General features: G+C 43.8%; 1 protein-coding gene across 6 annotated transcripts in view; it reads right to left on the reverse strand.

The window, feature by feature from the left end:
• Positions 1-18,254, reverse strand: part of ptpn13 (protein tyrosine phosphatase non-receptor type 13) — a 38,783-nt gene that overhangs the window by 14,226 nt on the left and 6,303 nt on the right. For all 6 annotated transcript variants that reach the window (XM_047569880.1, XM_047569879.1, XM_047569878.1 and 3 more), the window contains exons 3-16: positions 16,634-16,800; positions 15,266-15,331; positions 14,136-14,321; positions 13,948-14,035; positions 10,923-11,537; positions 5,923-6,018; positions 4,710-4,797; positions 2,994-3,210; positions 2,098-2,172; positions 1,831-2,002; positions 1,384-1,534; positions 1,120-1,258; positions 865-1,017; positions 4-186 (exon numbers count right to left, since the gene is read on the reverse strand). In XM_047569880.1, the coding sequence (XP_047425836.1) occupies positions 4-186; positions 865-1,017; positions 1,120-1,258; positions 1,384-1,534; positions 1,831-2,002; positions 2,098-2,172; positions 2,994-3,210; positions 4,710-4,797; positions 5,923-6,018; positions 10,923-11,537; positions 13,948-14,035; positions 14,136-14,321; positions 15,266-15,331; positions 16,634-16,800 (2,396 nt within the window). The remainder of the gene's footprint in view (positions 1-3; positions 187-864; positions 1,018-1,119; positions 1,259-1,383; positions 1,535-1,830; positions 2,003-2,097; positions 2,173-2,993; positions 3,211-4,709; positions 4,798-5,922; positions 6,019-10,922; positions 11,538-13,947; positions 14,036-14,135; positions 14,322-15,265; positions 15,332-16,633; positions 16,801-18,254) is intronic.

An 18,254-nucleotide genomic window follows, 5' to 3' on the forward strand; every position in this document is an offset into this window, starting at 1 on the left:
TACTGTGAAGGAAATCTTCTTGGTTTCCCTCCAGGGGAACCTTAGCACCGGGGCACGATTTCCGTTGAGGACTTCGAAGATGAGCACACCCTTGGAGTAGACGCCCAACATGATGCCAGTCTGAGATCGCTTCTCGGGAAGAACCCGATGGAAATGGACTCCATATTCCGTCAGCTTCTGGCAAACCTTTGGGACAAACAACAGTATGGAGATTAAAATAGAACAGTGGAACTTTTCATGCAAGCTTTTCATTCATTAAGTAAAAACTGATTTTTATCTTAATGCATAAAATATTCTGTTTTGTTCAACGGCATGTAGGTAAACAGCGTCACAAAAACAAAATAAAATGTAGCGGAAACAGATTTTCGTTTGCAGTTCATTTTTTGTTTGCTGTCAAACAACCTCAAACGCATAATTTTTCTGCCTTAGTTACCACAAAATGGGGCAAAATGTTAATCTTGTTGAGTGTCAATTACAACAAAATAAATATCAAGAGTAGCACACTCACTCGCCAGTTTATTAGGTACACTGTAAAAACAGCATTACTAGAAAGAAGCAAAATATTCTCATATTCACTCAAATCATCTTGTATTAAGAAAAAAAAAATCTTTTTTTTGCTTTACAAAAATTCTTAAAATAATACAAAGTTCTTGTCTCTTTTTGCTTTCATGAAATTCCTTTTTTGCAGAGTACCCTAGAGGAAACAAACGCACTCTGATGGGAAAGAGACAAATTTAAATGACTACCTTTCTCATGCTGTTTCATCATAAACTGGACGTTACAATGGTCAGATTTAACGCTGGACTCTTATATTAGAATGCATTTGTTTTTAGCGAGTTTTTTTTATTTAGTTCTCCTGCTAACCTTGAGGAATTCTAACTCTGCCTCAGAGTCTGACGCTCCGTAGTAGTTGCTGTGAAGCTTCGGCAGCTCCTCCTTGATGGTCGACTGGTCCACCTTATCCAAGACAGACATCGGCAGGTAGTGCTCCTGACGGAAATAGGTCTTCCCAAGAAGCTGAGCAGAAGAGGTTAAACGCATCGTTTTCATTTGTTGTTCCATTATATTTCAGCTTAAATGGGACTGATGGAGAAGGAAGGAAGGAAGTGGGATTCTTACCTCAGGTTGGTAGTCACTGTATTCCGCTTGCAGTGCCAGAGAAGCCAGCAGTATGGCATTTTCTGTGTTGCAGCGCACCCTTTCGTCCAAGATATCCTTCCTCATCTGCAGGTAGTACTGATGTTTGGTCATAGCATGCCTGTTAAAACCCAGACAGATTTATTTATTTCCTTTATCTTAAACGTGACAGATAGGGCTTGTTTTCCTTTAACAATAAAACAAATTAGTTTCATTTCCAGCTACTCACATGACAAGCAGACTTACTGTATGAGGTTGACATCATCGAGGAAGAACTTGATGCGTAAAAATAGGTTAAAAGGAATGTCGGATTTCCTCTTCTTAGGCTCATCCTTCCATCCGTCTGGGGCCACTTTGGACAATTTGGCGTCGAGATCAACGAAGAAAAACTCGTTTTCTGTGTGTGATTTTTTAATATTTTTTTAGGAAGACGGGGGGAAAAAATTCAACATAATTTACATATGATGTTATCGTTTTAGAGTTTCAACTAAAGATGGCAGATAAAACAGATAGTGAGCAATTTTAAAACAGTTTCATGATGAAAAGTGAGTAGTTAATGTGAGCAAGAAGGAAAGTCGATCAATTTTTTGTAGTTGCGATAACAAATGAAACTGATAAGGTCACAAGACTTGTTACTAGTAAGTTTAAAAGACTCATGCGCACACGCCTCAGAGCACAAACCAGCATACATACCTCTGAGGTATGCGAGGCCGAAGAGGTGGTGCTCTACCAGCCCGATGTGGGCCACCACCATATCAAGAACATCTTTACACACTGCCTTGATGTCAACGCTCAGCTCCAGCTTTTGGCCGTTCAGCAGCATCACGCACACCTTCCTCTGCACTTCTTCCCCCTTCCCACGTTTCTTGCGTGACGAAAGACAAAACGATGGTGGTTTATAAGCGGGAAATAGCCTGAAAACACTTTGGCTTAACGTGGCTCACAAACACACGTCCTCACCATTATCGAGGAGGGAACCGATAAGGAGACGCACGGCTCGTTGGCCATCTTCACAAACTCAGGCCCGTGAAAGAGCTGGAATTGGTGTAAAGATAAAACATTTATTACTTATGATCAATTACGTAAAAGCATTTGTAGCACAAAGGCTACGCATGATCATCAGTGAAACCAACATTAACCACTTCCTCAGAACATTCATATGTACAGTGTGTTACGTCGGTTTTAAAATCAGCTGTGGTTATGACAGATGGGGCACACACTCCTTTCCTGTTTTTCCACGTCTTCACTAGAAGTGGAAGGGCAAGATTCCTTTCCTACAGCTCAATGACAAATCTTTATTCAAGTGGAAACACCACACATCCTAAATGACATTAAGATAAATCTTACACAGACACGTGTCTCACTCTTGCGAGTGTAATTAACCCGTTCGTAATAATAATAATAATAATGATAATATACAGAATTTGAGATCTACGCCAAACATCAGCAGGTTTGTCGCTACGTTTACTACTTGTGTTGGCACGTTCGTGATGATAGGTGGGATAAATCAGACGATAAATCAAACTCCACATGTCCCACAAACCCACATCTTTGCAATTACCGCAGTGGAGCTGATATTAATTACGTATTCCAGTCAGCACAACCTCCAGCGAGCGCAGCATCAACAGCTTCAAATTTATACACGCATCATCAAATGTTACAATATAAACAAGCTTCGGGGCCAGAGACAGTCAGTGGGAGTTCCCACCGCTGTGTCAGTGTTGAAATAATTTCATTAAATCTCTTTCTTGCGTGTGTCATGGGTGTGTTTACGTAAGATACGGTGATAAAAGGACGCCTTTGTGAGAGGAACAAAGACCTTCCAGCACTTCTTTGAAGGCGTTAAGTGCACAAACCCTGGTTTTGCGGAGCGGCAGGGACGAGGCGTAGAGAGGGTCCTGGATGTCGAGCATGGAGGGGTGAGGCGGGCCCAAGGGGTCGTCCGTGGGGTAGAGGGCGACCCTGGACAGCCTGCTGGCCAGGTGGGCCTGGAGACGCTGCACCTCCTCCTCCTGCCTCTGGAGGAGCAGCTCCGCCCCGACCAAACCTTCGTCAGAGCCCCCCTCATTTTGCCTGCAGGGGGAAAAGAGAAGAAGTGGGAGGGAGTTCAATACCATCTAAAAAACTGAAAGGAAGCAACTGCACAAGTTTGTCGTTTAACGCAGATTTGATTCGACACGAGATTTGTCTTGAGCTGATGCTTTCTTTTAGCATTCTGGGAAAAAGAGCTCCGCTCTGCGCAGTGTGACAGATTGAAAACACTTTTTTTTTTCCCTCGGCTGCGAGCAGGCGCAGGAACAGCAGGCCGTTCAGGTCTGTAATGCCAGAGATTAGAGAGATAGAGAACGCTGAATGTGGATGTCACATTAGATGACCTCACTAGTGAAGCATGGGCTGACCCCGCTGTGCTACACCAGCTGTGTGTGTGTGGCCCAGAGGACCGAACGGGGAGGCTTCATCTGCGGCTTCCCTGGTCGGTGGATGGTTGTTAGCGAAGGCAAAAAAAAAAAAAAAAAAAAGGAGATGGGGAGGGAGGGAAGAGAATGAGGAGCCAACACATACAGACATGTCGATTCCAGGCTCCCATGCTCATGTGAATACGGCCGGGCATAATTTCCTACCCAAACTCAATCATCAAATGAATTATTAAATCATGTCTACAAATGCGGCTTCCTTGCAGCCTGAAGCAGACAGCTGGCTCAGTCAGCGCAGTCTTAATAATCTGTTTAATCCGGCCTCTGATAATACCACACATCAGTTAATCTATGACTCTATGGCAAAGTTTTAATATGACTCTAGTGATTTAATAATGTCTATTTCAGAGTTCTTTTTTAGGAAGGGTTTGATGGGGTTCTTCAACAAGGGGTTCCACGCCTCCTAAGGGGTCTGCGGAGGTGTTGCAGGGGGGCCACAAATACTTTGGTTGATCAAACATTTTTTATATATGTATGCTTTTTTTTCCCCCACAAATTCAAATCTCGTTAAATACACATTAACATGAATCCAAATGGAGGCAGAAGAAGTTATCTTTCAGTTTGCACTTCACTCATCCAGCGATACAGGAGCTGTCTCAACAGCGCACCGTTTCACAGAGCGCCACCCTCGCCGAGACCTGTCAATCTAAGCCTCCTGTGCACAGTAGGCCCCGCCCCTATCGCTGCTGAGCCAATCACAAGGCCGCATATTACAGGCTGACTCTGCAGTTGGCCGAGAGCCTATTCAGTCCCAAGGTGAAATCCCAGACGCACCTTGAAATATTAGCGGAAGAGAAGCTAACAGTGTAGCTCGCCTCCAACAGCCAACTGCTGAATAAAAAAAATGAATATTTGAACCTGTGTACTACTTGAATAGCTTAATATTGAATGCAAAATGGCAATAATAATGTATATTTATAAATAGCACTAGGGCGGGTTTAATATACAACACATATAGTAGTTAAGGGGTCCCTATTTAAACTCTCCTTCAGTTTGGGGGTCTTTGGCCGGAAAAATGTTGAAGATCCCTGGTCTATAAAAAAAAAAAAAAACCCACATGGATTAAGTAACAAGCAGCTCCGGGGTGCGTTACTGTACCTGTGTCTCTGTGTCAGCAAGAGGGCATCGTGTTCAGATGTAAGTGCCAGCTGAGAGCCAAACCTTTTCACGTCGCCAGGTTTCTTAGCTGAAACAGATGTGGATATATGAGCTGCACATATGAGCACAAAGGACTCGATTTTTGTTTTCAGTTGGGCACAATCAAACACTCCCCTCCAGATGCAGACACCCACACTCTGCTGCAGATGTACTTGCATGAACATGTCAGAGCAGCGGCTGCTGAACACTGAAAGTCAGCAAATCCACATCGCAAACACAATCTCGACTGCCCTGCGCTGAAACTATGTGCAAAAGGGCAAAAGTGTGAGGCAGTACTAAATACTGTATAATTAGCTTTCTTTTGTCTTACAAGTTATGACTCACTGAATTTTTTTCTGTTCAGTTTGGAACATGTTTAGTATATTTCAGCCCTTCCCAGATAAAACTGGCTCCGTCTCAACAAGAATGTCTCAACTCTTCACAGCTGGATCGGTTCAATGTCAGATTTTTGTGAAGCAACCGGTGGAGACGGTGTTCGGTGGAGCATTAGGTCATTTTTTATTTTATCATTTCAGATAATACCGACGCGCTGACATTTTTATCGAAAATATTCCAGATAAGTCACAGAACTTGAACCACTACACACTCAGCTCTTACTATCATGATACTGAAACAGAAATATAAGTCTATAGTTATTGCACAATTTCCTTTTGAATGGACATGTTAGCTTATGTAAATTGACACAATATCAAATTTGGTTAGCTGATTTGAATGTTACCTTCAAATCAAGTCAGAGCAGTTTAAAGAATGGCATCCGGTCTACAGAGTGTGTCATAAAACGGTTCTGGCTAAGAGCAGGACACAGTCGGACGCCAGTGGAGACGAAGACAAGTAGCCGTTGGTTTTCTTAACAGAAACCAGGAGGCTCTTATTTAAATTTACTCATCCTTCCACATGTGTATCAGTTGTTAATTAGACGATAAACAGAAAAACCTGCAGAGCTACATTTCTACAGGAGCTGAGACGCATGAAGTCACAGTGTCATTACCCTTTTCACTTATTTACAGATTAACCCAGAAGTTGTTTCCAATTCTTCGCCTGTTGTTGCAAATAAACCAAGACGGGTTACATGTGTGCAGCCACCTCTTTCTAACCTGTTTGCATGCACCAATCGCGTTATATGTGTCTCATGTGTCTCCGTGAAATCTGTTACCTTGTAGTCTGTAGTCTGGATCAGAGGAGGCCACTGAAGGGCTCTCGCTGGATGAGCTGTAATCGCTGTGGTACCTCTGGTGGGTGTGGACCGGGTCTGAGAGCGGAGAGAAAGAACTTCATTAAAAGCCCCCATCGAACGCCTCGAGACACAACCTCCATGCTCATGTTAAGCTGTTTATTTTTCAGTGTTACACGACACAGGACAAAGAAAAATTACATGATTTTTCTCGAACTGACAAGCTACTGTTTTCTGTGTTTTTTTTGTTTTTTTTTCAAACCTGTTCAGACTGACAGTAACTCAGCCAATGAGACACACAAAGCAGGTATTAGTCATGCTGTTGGTAAACTTATAAAAAGGCACATGTAACTACACAGGAAGGCACAGGTGAACGCAGACATGCTGCTGTCAGGTTAGAGGGCGTAATCTCTCGTCTTGCTTGACTGGGTGAACCACGGCAAGTAGAGACCAGCTCACAGCAGCTATTTACTCCTCTCAAAGCCAGTGTTCATAAACACAATAAGGAGCTACGATGAGGTGGCAACAGGAAAACATAAACAACACTGACTAAAGCTTGAACCCTGACCTAATGTGTCACGGGTTTCTTTGCCTTAGCGCACAGAACTTGAAAGTCCTGCTCGTCAGTATCAGCTACATAGTTTGAATGAGCGGCATTCCCCCGTCACCGCTCAGGCATTTCACCTCGGTTTCAACAGGGCAACAGGCCTCTCTTTGTAATGATGCCTGGCATATGTAAACATATTAAGTAAAAAGCTAGTGTGGCTCAGCACTACGGTGTTACTAAGAAGGAGGACTGGTCAGACTGTGACCCGAAATAGTTTTCCGTGAGTCACGGGTTCCTTTGACACGGTGTCATCGCAGTGTCACAGAGAATCAATTCGCCATCATAGATTACCCACGCAGGTACAAAGACTTTTCCTTTTTTCTTTTGAGAGAATAAACATCCCTGAAAAGAAAAGCAAACCAGCACAGACATGACTTTTCACGGCCTAATTAAGAATCGTTAATGGCTGGCTTCGCAGGAAAGGGAAATAAGTTAAATAGCCGTGAAATAAGTATTTGTGTGCGCTCGCTGTTAAAACAGAGCAATATTTAATTGCCATCTTACACGGAAAAAAACATTAGCCCCGAGTACGAGTGTTTTGGAGGCTGAAAAACAGACTGAAAAACGTTGAAAGCTGTTCCAGCTGGCACTGGACGAGAGGGAGGGTCCACCTTTGATAGGTCACCAGTAAATCCCGGCAACCGAACTTAGTCACCAACTTAGTTAACCTTTGTGTCTTTGGACTGTGGACCTCTTCACTCAATGCAGCATGCAAGTGTTTTATAATGGCTCATGGAGTTGGCTTTATCCATCTACAAAGTATTTATTTATTTTTATCAGAGCCATAGTGTTAAGGGAGAACATGGTAAATCGTAATAAGCCTGAGGGTGAAATTAACACATTATTAAACTCTGGAACAACATTTAATTGTGAACCTTTACACTTAAAATGAGTGGGAGGTAATAGGAGGTCGAAAGCTAATTAGGGAGGTTAATGGTGGGATTTCCTTGATAGCAGATAACACACATCATGACACACACAAAAAAAAAACATTCTAGTTACTTTTTGTGACAGTACTTTCTCCTCAGGGACTTAAAAAACACTTGTTCGTACATATTCTAACACAAGGAGTCTCTTCCCGACTTCCCGATACCTTGCTTTGTCATTTGACCTCTCATGCGTGTTTGTCTTTCCCTCTCTGTGATTTCTTGCAGAACCGACACTTTTGCATGAGCTTTCCATGTGTACGCAAGCAGCTCCTATAGGCTACGGCCTTCTGGATGTTCACGCTGAGAGAAGACACAAACTCAGACTCTGAGGTTATTTAAACGTCCGTGTTCCCACAGAGAAAGAAGAAGCCTGCACCTCGCATTAACAACAGCTTCTACTTTTTACATAGTTTCTGAACTTTTATAACACTTGTATTAGACAGAAGAAGAAGAGGAAATGAGACTGGTAGTTGATTTAAACGGATCAGAAATAAACTTGTTGTCAAAAGCTGGATTCAACAAAGTGTTATTCAATTACGAGAATTTCTAGGTTGTTCTTTTGCGAACATCTCCCCTTCCCTTCTGTCCGAGCTGGACCCGCTGCAGCCCGAAGCCACATGACCTGCTGCCAAGTGCCGGAAAAGTCCAATAATGTTAGGAATTCCCTCATCCGCTATGCATGACTCCAATTACAGCCCGTAGGTCTGCGAGGAAAGCTTCTGCTCGCTGAAGACCGAAGCACCTTGGCACCAGCGAGCGGGAGGGAGTGGTTGCCTGCGCGCTGCATGAGACGAGACGGACGCCAGGTACAAACATGCCCATGCACACACAGGCATGCACACGAACGACGATTAGTGCCGTGATACACAGTCAATTAAGAACGATTCGCCATAGCGCGCACACACACACACACACACAGAGAAGGCAGAGAAGCGGCGTGAAGCTCTGTGAAACCTGAGACCACGGCTGTGCCATCACTTTCCTGCAGAAAAGAACAGAAAGAAGTGAGAGGAAAAGGAGAAGACGGAGGAGTCCGCCAAGTAAGACTTCCTGCGAACGCTTAACAAGGCCCCACTCATGCTGTACTGATGCAGCGCTGTGATGGAACACAAAAATATGTTGGCTCAGCCTCTGAAGGCAGAGAATAATCTTTTGCATCAGCGCTTTGTCCATCAATTGTAATTTAAAATAATAAGAAGCTATTAAGGCGAACAACGTTATGAAAACCAGAAATAAACTAAATGCACTGGAACCTTTCCTTTCATGAACTTAAAAACCGCCGTGTGCATTGTTTACTTTTACAAAGCCTATTGCAACACACCCTGGCTAATGCCACAGCTCACCAACACCTTTTGTAGTAATTAATTCTCAGCGTTTTAATTCATAATTAGGGGACGTTCTCAGACTATTCCTTCCAGAGCAGCTATTGTATAAAGCGTGGAGTTTTCAGTCTGCCTCAGGGCACCGCGTGTTTAAAATTGCAAGCTGGAAGCGCTTTGATATCTTTTTATAGTCTTGCCCTGCTTTGCAGGCACCAATTAGCTTTATTTTCACATCCTCAATCAGTCGCTCGGAGGAGTCTGTAGTTGGTGGTGTTAACAAGAGGTATGAAGAGTTAGACAATGCATCGGCTTTGGAGTTATCTTTCGAAAGGAAAACCTACCGAAAAATGATTATATAGACTTTTCTGGATGCAGTATTGTTCTGCTTCATGTCATCACATCGTATCAGTTAGAGTTGAAGTTGACAGTTTTTAAAGCAGGTTTAAAAACGTGTCCATTTCCTTACTCACTATTATATGGCTACTATTCACCCTCTCGTAAAGTGAAAGTAAATATAAGTTCTGTTGGGATGTTCTGTTTAAACTCTCACTCTGGCCTCTGGACTCAATTTGGAAGATGTTTTGTCTTAAAACCTCCCCCCAAACAACACCGAAATTAGAGGATCGAAACCTAACGAGACGATGAAGTTCGGAGGGTTTTTACAAGCAGAGGGGTACGCGAACTTTACAAGAGTGACAATGCGTAGTTCTGATTTCCGCGCTCCGACGCTCAGCCCCTCTCTCCGTACCTACGTCAAACGAAACCTAAAACGCCTTGATTATAAGGATTAAAAAGAAAAGGAGAGGAGAAGAAAGTAAAGGCAGGAGTTGCCTCAGCAGAGGAAAAGAATGCTCGGTTGGTGGCTCGGTCAGCATTAAAAATAGCTGCCAGAAAAGCACAGAGGGCTGGAGGCTGGATGGTTGGGGAGCATGGAAGAAAAGCAAGTGGACGAAAAGGAAACCGGAGGTAGGAGACGGGGGTTTATTACATGTAACTAGTCAACCCTCATGCTCCTCAGCTGTCCCCAGTCGGCCGGCAGATCCACATAGGCACATGTGACTTGTTGCATGAAACTAGTTTGCCTATGGAGACTTTACTGAGAATTCAGTAAGCTCCTGAGGGAAACTTAAAGCTCTTTGGCCTGACTACTGAGGTGTTAAACAATTCTGTTGTGTGCTCAGTCCAAGCATGTGATTATACAAAGATTGTTTATTCAGTCTGTCGCACCCTGGGAGTTTGTATTATTAGCTATTCCGCGTGCATGTATGCATGTTTACATCCATATGTAAAAAGAGAGACAGGGACTTTGTATATAACGTGTGTGACAGTTAGCAGCAGGCTAGAATTAGGCTAGCCTGTAATTAGAATCAGTCATTTGGAAACCTCTGCACCAGTGACTCATACGTTCTGTCTAAACACTGGTGCCCAGTCACCAGCGATGATACTTCACTCAGGACGGCAGCCAGCTCTCATCCCACATGGTAGTTACACACAGACGCACAAAAACTGCATCTAGACCCGGTGTCTGGTCGCTCACATTTTCACCTCTCACGTCAGGCCGGCTGATGGCTCCCGGCAGGCGAATGAAATTCTTTTACATCTGACACAGCTGTGACAGTGTGGCTCTTTACACACAAAACACCGATGTTGCATCTTTATCCGCTGCATGTTCCGACAAGCACTGGGTTTTGAGTCACATGTTACAAAATACTGATGCGAGAGCTTTGATGAGTCACTGAAAACCCCATTATACTTGTGATACTAATGAACAGTTGAGTGATATGCCTAAAATTTTGCAATGAGCATAAAGGGTGGAGTTAAAAAGGTCTCAGTTTCAACAACACTAACAAAACAGTCCTCCTGTTTCAGACTTCCAGAGTGAAATGAGGTAAGCGGCATTACATGCCATCACGTCAGTGCCGGGAAAGGCCAAAACAGTGAAGATCAACACAATGTCATGTGCACAGTGAGAGTCGAGCAAAACCTTTCACCGCCTTGACTTGTCGCCTGTGAAGTGCTTTGTAAATTTCCCCACCGTAAACACGTAACAGTCTGTAGACTCACATTAAAGCTCGACAACTACTCCACTACGTGGTACCCTGGGGTTTCAAACAGCATACTCACCATCCACTGCGTGTTTCAGCACTTGAAGTTTCCTCTGTCTTTCTTTGAACCGGTCGTAGGCACCGGTGAGGCCCGAGCCCACCGACATGGCCGAGTTGTGATGCGGCTTCCTACTGTTCAGTCCGCCAAACTCAGAGAAGCGAATGTCCCTGTCCCCCGAAGCCTGCAAGGGCGATTTGTGCCTGCCTACGGAGTGGACGCTCAGGGCGTTGCTGCCTCTCCGCGCGTCCTCCAAAGCACCGAACCGAAGAGCCTCTGGGTCAATGCAAGCCAAATCCACAGAAGAAGCCCAGGTCTTCCTGACCTGACTTGGCCCCACGTCCCCGCTGTAGACGAGCAAAGACCTACGGTCCAGTTCCACGGGCCGGCCTTTCGGCTGCGGGAGAGCGGTGTGCACGTAGGGGTAAGAGCGCTGGTGCTGGAGCGAGGGCGCTTTGGGGTAGAGTTCTGTGGGGGATTCGGACAGGGAATATTGTATAGCTGCACCGTCGTCCCGCCTCAACATGTCCTGCATCGACAGCGAGCCCATGGAGCGGCTGAGGCCGCGGTTAAGAGACGTTTGTTCCTGAGTCCTGGCTCTGTAGCGCTCCAGAACCCTGGGGGCGGCGCTCCTCCCTGAAAAACAGGACATAATCGAAACTGTGTTAAACCACAGAGCCAACTTAAGACACAGCATAATCTAATTAAATCTTTTATCTTGGACACCAGCACATGTCTCAGAACTTAAGAATGTGAAATACACAGGTCATTCTCATTATCAACTCTTCATTCAATACAGAAAATAGTATTAACTATGAGAAGCAACAAAAGTAAGTTCAGGGACGGGTGGAAATCTAAGAGCTTTTAGGGGTATTTAAGTAATATAAACCCACAGCACCCAAAGGAATGACAAGTGATGCCATTTCTTAAGATAACTAGTGTATTTAAACATTCTACTAACAAACATCCTTAAAGAAGTAAAAGAACACACTGTACCACAATAACAATCTCAGCCACAAGCATCCAGTCATACATAACTGTGCACGTCTTAAAACAGAATGATGAATACTGCCTTCTTCGACTGTCCATAAATTTCCAGCTCTCTGTTCCACATGTTGCATACGAACTTGCCAATATAAAAAGGTGAACAGAGGGCAAACGTGTGCACGAACAAGAGCAAAAACAAGGGGGAGAAATGCAGAAGTGGAGGAGAACAGGAGGAGACGTTAAGTCCTGCGAAAATGTGCTATGTGTTGGTTTAATCTAGAAAGCATATGCTTGGGAAAGACATCAAAGACGGTTAGACCGTCTTCCAGGAAGTCGTGGAAGCACACAAGTTCCAGACCAGAGAAAAAACAGAAAAAGAAATCTTTTTTTTTTTTTTTTTTTTTCTGCAAGATGCTTCTTTTATTTTTCACAAGGGGGCTTGAGTTCAACTCATCTAATACTGGCTAGAATGTTTACTTTTACGTCAACTGTTACCGTGCGTTTTGCGGCCAATATTAACTCTGATTATTGCTGCCTAACAAGCCACACTGGAGGAATAATAATAAAACAGACAGAGCTCCCTAAGCAGTGGTTCCCACTTGAAACCAGAGGGATATGGGGGTCTGAGTGCTACTGCTCGAGAAGAAAGACACTTCAGAACTGAGTAATACTCTTTGCATGTACTTTCCCTGAGGCTGGCTGGAGCTCAACTGAGGAAACAAAGCTCTGATACAAACAGCAGACCAGCAGCTTCACTGGTGACTCCAAAATATGCATCTGTAATCAATGCCATGCCGGGGCTTACATAATCGGGACGACGGCCACGTTTGTGCTCCGCTATCCTTTCCATGGCCTGGAGGAATGCCGGAGTTCTCTTAGAAACCACTGGGAAGATTTGGTCATATTTTCCTGAATTAATTCCGAATTGAGGTTGTAGTGTGTTGTTCCTCCTTTGCTTTCCCACATGCTCGGAAAGTGAGCATGTAAGTGATGAATGGCTTGTCAACCGGGGCTGGCGTTTACATCAGATTCTCTCGTCATGAACGCATCAGAAACGTACGATATGCAAAGACTACATCTGACCGCACGCTGTGAAGCGCTCTGTTATTATGAGGGGACGACCGTAGCCCATTACGCTGCCGGTCCTTTTTATGGCGCCGAAACGGTTCCAAAACCATCGAGGTATGGACTCTACGAGACCTCTGAGGGTGTCCTGTGGTATCTGGCACCAATGCATTAGCAGTGAATCCTTTAAGACCTGTAAATTAGGAGGCGGGTTGGAAACACTCCATAAGCTTTACTGTTTCAGAGGTGCTCCAACCAGGTTGGCTGTCATAAAGATTTGACTGCTGTCAAAGTCACCCAGGTCATTGCACCTGCCTTTCCTCCCACATTCAATACAATGGCTTCTTCGACCATTAAATATATAGAGGGCATGCATGTGATGTCACAGCTAGTGAAGACTCCATGGTTACGGCCACCGAGTGGCAACAAGTGACAGTTGAACATGGAGATTAGCAGCATTAGTTTGAATCATAGGCTTTTAAAGCATCTAAATTTTTAAGTTACTTATTAAATTACGTTCTGGAGGGCTGTAGATGTCCTCATCATCCTTTTAACGTCAGTACTGTATATAACGTTACTTAGCATTAGCATCTTTTATTTAGCTACATAACTGACCTAAAACTAACTTAAACTAACTGAAACTGTTCGTATGGATCATTGTTGAATCCAGTTGTCTTTAATTGATCTGATAATCAACATTTTTCTTTTCTTTGCTGTATTTACTGCTACATTTCACCATGTTTTTGCCACTGAGGGGGGCGTGGCCCCAGGCGGCAGCGACATCACTGCATACCCTCTATTACAGACTGCATCTGACGGATGGATATTCAAAGTATTGAATGTCAACAAAACCTTCTTATTTAGGACACAGTGATCTGTTCTGCCGAGAAATGCTGTGTCACTCGCGTGAGGAGCTGAGGAAACACAGATAACACAAACCCGTGTGGCCAAATTTCAAGCACTACAGCGAGCGGGACGACGTGGCTCATCTTACCTGAGGGCAAACCTTTTCCCCTCAGCCTCTCCCGAATCTCCTTACTACGCTCAGGGAGAGACTCCCTGTCAGTCAGGAGACCATCCAACTGGTGGAAGCAAGGGAGAAAGAAACAAAAAACATTAATTCAGCAATGTAACTTACATAAATAGAAACAGATGTTTCAAAGAAATTATTCCGATGGATACCTGGGAAAGGCTGCCCAGCACCAACCGGACCAGCTTTCTGATGTAGGAGAAGGGAGGGTCGCAGGTGGAGTTTCTGATGTGTTTGCTGCAGATGTCCAGCACCGTGCGCAACGACATTCGGCTCAATGTAACATCATCACACATGTTGAGGAGGAGGCTGTTTAGATGTTCCCCCAACTTCATGGGCTGCAGAGGGAGGACAAGAGACGCATTTACTGTTACCGTTTGCTGGTGCACATGCGAATACAAACAGCTTTTCACTGCATGTGCACTAGTTTCTACCTACATTAGGCTCTAGGGGCGGCAAAGGCATTTGTTTTTTATAACTTTTGGATATATTACCAATATTACTAAGTGGATTTTTGTAATGCACAACACAGCGATGGGTAAAATAATGAGCCTTTGTGTAACTAAAATCTAGGAATGTAAAAGTGGAAGCAGAGGCATGTCCACAGATAACATCATCACGAGCGAGGACAGATAAGAAGATAATCATCTCGTTTCTCGTTTCAGATTTCACGCGGTGGTTTACTGTTAAGCTATACTGAGAGCTGTGTTTGCTTTGTGAACGATAAAAATATGTAAATCAAAACAATGAAATGTGGCACTTTGGATTCACCAGAAACATGTTGTTGCTGCGTAAGAGCGTGGCGTCACTAATGACGGCGGATGCAGCCTGAGCGAAGACGAGTGGATGGCATGGGCCGACGAGTGTGACTCACGGTGCCTCTAAACGGTGGGCGGCACTTTCTCACAAACCCGAACAAACTGTGCAGATACGTGATATTGCACTCGACTGACGCTAGCTGAGATGAGAGCACAGTGGGAACCAGATCGTGTCCGCATTCAGACACATTCCAGGCTGCGTTTACACCTCTGACGTTTTCATATCTTGATGAAATATCCTGAGGCCAATATCACTAACACTATGTCTAATGTATATGTGTTTATAAAACAGAATGTCTGAAACAGGTATTATTACTAAATGTGCTTTGTTACTGCTCTCAGCCTTATTGGGCCAGTGTGACAGGTTATCTTAACTTTAATGTGCTGCACAATTGACGCGGATGAAACAGTTGAACCGTGGGTGTGACTACTGCAATACCGAGGTAACAGTGGTGAGGATTTACCTGACTTTGAGGGATTTCATAGTCCGCTCCCCAGAATAAGGTCATCCCCAGAGAGTACATGTGCATCTGTGAAACAAGAAAACCTCTTAGACCACATAAGTAGCGTTGCACTTAATTCAATATTTATCATTTAGACAATACAGTCACTGGACCTAAACAAATAAGTCAAACTAAAAAGACAGAGGGAAGAACTAAAGCTCACTGGTGGGAGTGTAATAAAAGTTTTTTTTTTTTTTTCTTGGAAAGGAATAACAAAGGGGCTTTCTGACTAAATCCAAAAACATTTTTCCATTTTCCTCTCCTTAATACTCTCCACTCGTTGCTTTGGAGAGAAATTACTTCCCCTGAATGTTGGGCTTGGTAGAGGAAAGAATAATTTAGGGATTGCCAAAGAATGCGACGTAGCCTTCAAGGTCCTCCAGGAACGGATCTCTGGGTCCAAAAATTTAAAGGCACAATAACGCTTTCTGAGAACGTGGAAACTTAAAAGCTGTTGATTAAAAGCGCAGTTACCACTCCATTTGTTTAGAAAGCAAAAGAGAAAACCGTGATCCCTGCAGCTGACGTGTATTTACCCAAAGCCTGATAATGAAGGAAACAGATTACACTTTCTACACTGAAATAACTCGGAGAGGGAGACGGGCTCAGGGCTGGAAAACTGACTCAGCACAAAAGTGTGTTGAGGGGCTGTGCCAGAGACGGGAATCCAGTCATGCAAGCTTTTAGCTTTTCTACCAGAGGGGCAGAGTTAAAAAAAACAGGAGACGATGATATGCTTTCCTACAGCTTCAGCTCTGAACGTTGTAAATGTGCTGAATGGTTTTCTAAACGCACTATTTGACGAATAATCTTTCAAAACAGATGACACTTAGGACTAAAAAGTATAAATAAAATAAATAGATGAAAGAAGGCAAAAACTGTGGAAATATAATACATCAGGAGCACTAATCTGACAACAAAATTAGCTACTCCTTCAGCAAGCTGCACACACCAGTGTCTTCTTTATAGGCTTCTGTTGTGATTTATCTGCTACTCAATTTATTCGACATGAGGAGGTGCAACAATATGAACATCAAAAAAGCTCAGCTCAAACAACAGCAAGTGGACTTCATGAGTTTCCCTTAAGACGTTACAACACTAATCCAAGTGGTTTTTTCAGTTCTTAATGGTTAGCGGGGAGTTCAGGTTGAACAAGTTAGGCTACAAAAGAAAAAAAAAAAACACATCTTCAAGAAGAGTCCAGTCGCATTTGTTTCAGCTTTGCTTTTTGGACACACTACGATCTGGATGAAAAGGCGATAAAACACACATCTAGACTAAACAATCTGTACGATCTGTCGCCACGCTGGGTGTTTCAATGGTTTATACCTTCTCTATGTCTGAGATGGAATCCAAGGAACCTCCCTCCAGGACCTCTGGAGCTGTGAAAGCCTTTAAATCTTGTTGTGTGACATACTCGTCTGTGAACGAGATGTTCCCCGAGGGCATGAGCAGGAGGGACCACGGGGAGATAATGAAGCCCATGGCTGCAGGGTCTGTGGATGGAAGCAGACAATTCAACACTTGGAGATGGGATCAGGAAAACAGGAAGACAAGCACAATGTACTGGATCTCTTTTAATTGAAAGTCAAACAAACACATTGTTAAGGAGAAGAACTGCGTTTTAAAGCTCGACACTGGCGCTTAATGTAAAGCATTCGCAGGAACGCTAGAACCATCCCCAGTATTCTCGCTAAGCTTCGCGTTATGAAACACATGTGATTAGAAGGTGAACAAAAAGGCTACAGTTCTTTTCTAAGCCAACAGTCAGCGCTATGGTTAGAGAGCGCTTTAAAAATATACAAAGGAATGTTTGAGCAGCGCTGCAAAATTCTTTTCTTTGACTGATACCGAGAGGAGCAAAGAGACGGACAGAGGAGCTGGATTTGAGGCACCGAATATCTGCTTCCAAAAGCTGGAATTTGTAAAGTAAATATAGGTTTCCTGTTTAAAACCCAACATATGACCATTTGGAGATCTTACCCCAAAACTGCGCTGGGACGCTACGTGTATGGCACATGAGGCCTTTTGTCTGGATAAGCAGTCGCGGAGCCGAGCAGAAGAGCATGACTCAGCCCGAGATAAATTAGTTTCTTGATGGAGAGAAAAAGAATCAACCGTTTCAATCAGCTGCAGATAATATAGCGGAGCAGGGACCGACTGTTCAGCGGGCGTTTCTAAACACGGCTTAAGCATGCATCATTTGATTCCCCACCGACTTCCAAGGACAGCAAATTGTACAACTGTAAGGTCTTTATCCCATAACAATGTAGTCTGTCAGTTTCATAAGCTGCCATCTGAGCTTTTGGAAGCAGGGAATAATCCTGAACTACTATGCTAAGAGGCTGCTCTGTGCTAAAGGCCTGTACAATCAAATGACATGTTTACAATATAAACTGTACCGTACAGCACCGCGCATTAAAGTCCTTAGTAAACAGGCCATTATAGCCACAAACTCTATGTGGAGTGTTTGAGGTTCAGAATAACTATATAAGTTGAAGACACTGGTATAATCTTAAATATCTTAGCCCATTAGCACGAAGAGGAATTCCTTCGCAAACCATAAAAATTCTTAAACGGCTTCAAATCATTCTTAAACAAACTCAGAAACTAATACTCCGCCGGTCGTTTGATAATGGGAGGACATTCACACAAAGGCACTTCATTTTTTCCCGGTTTCATTATTTTTAAGCGTAAACCAGAAACAACCTAAAATGTTCAGACTTGTCGCAGTTTCGAATGGTCGGGCATTATTAAACCACTCTCGCGGCAAACAGACTTCCCTACATAGCTCTGCGACTGTATAATAGCCGGGTCCGACATCTGCTATTCAAATTTCAGCCTCACTCAGCAGTCCAAAACTGTACACATGAGAGGCCACAATTTACTCAGTATAGCTGCACTGCTACACGTCGGTAAAGGGAAAAGAAGCAGGGGGTTAAACATCACA

The sequence above is a fragment of the Mugil cephalus genome, chromosome 19, assembly GCF_022458985.1.
Source record: "Mugil cephalus isolate CIBA_MC_2020 chromosome 19, CIBA_Mcephalus_1.1, whole genome shotgun sequence".
Lineage (NCBI taxonomy): Eukaryota > Metazoa > Chordata > Actinopteri > Mugiliformes > Mugilidae > Mugil > Mugil cephalus.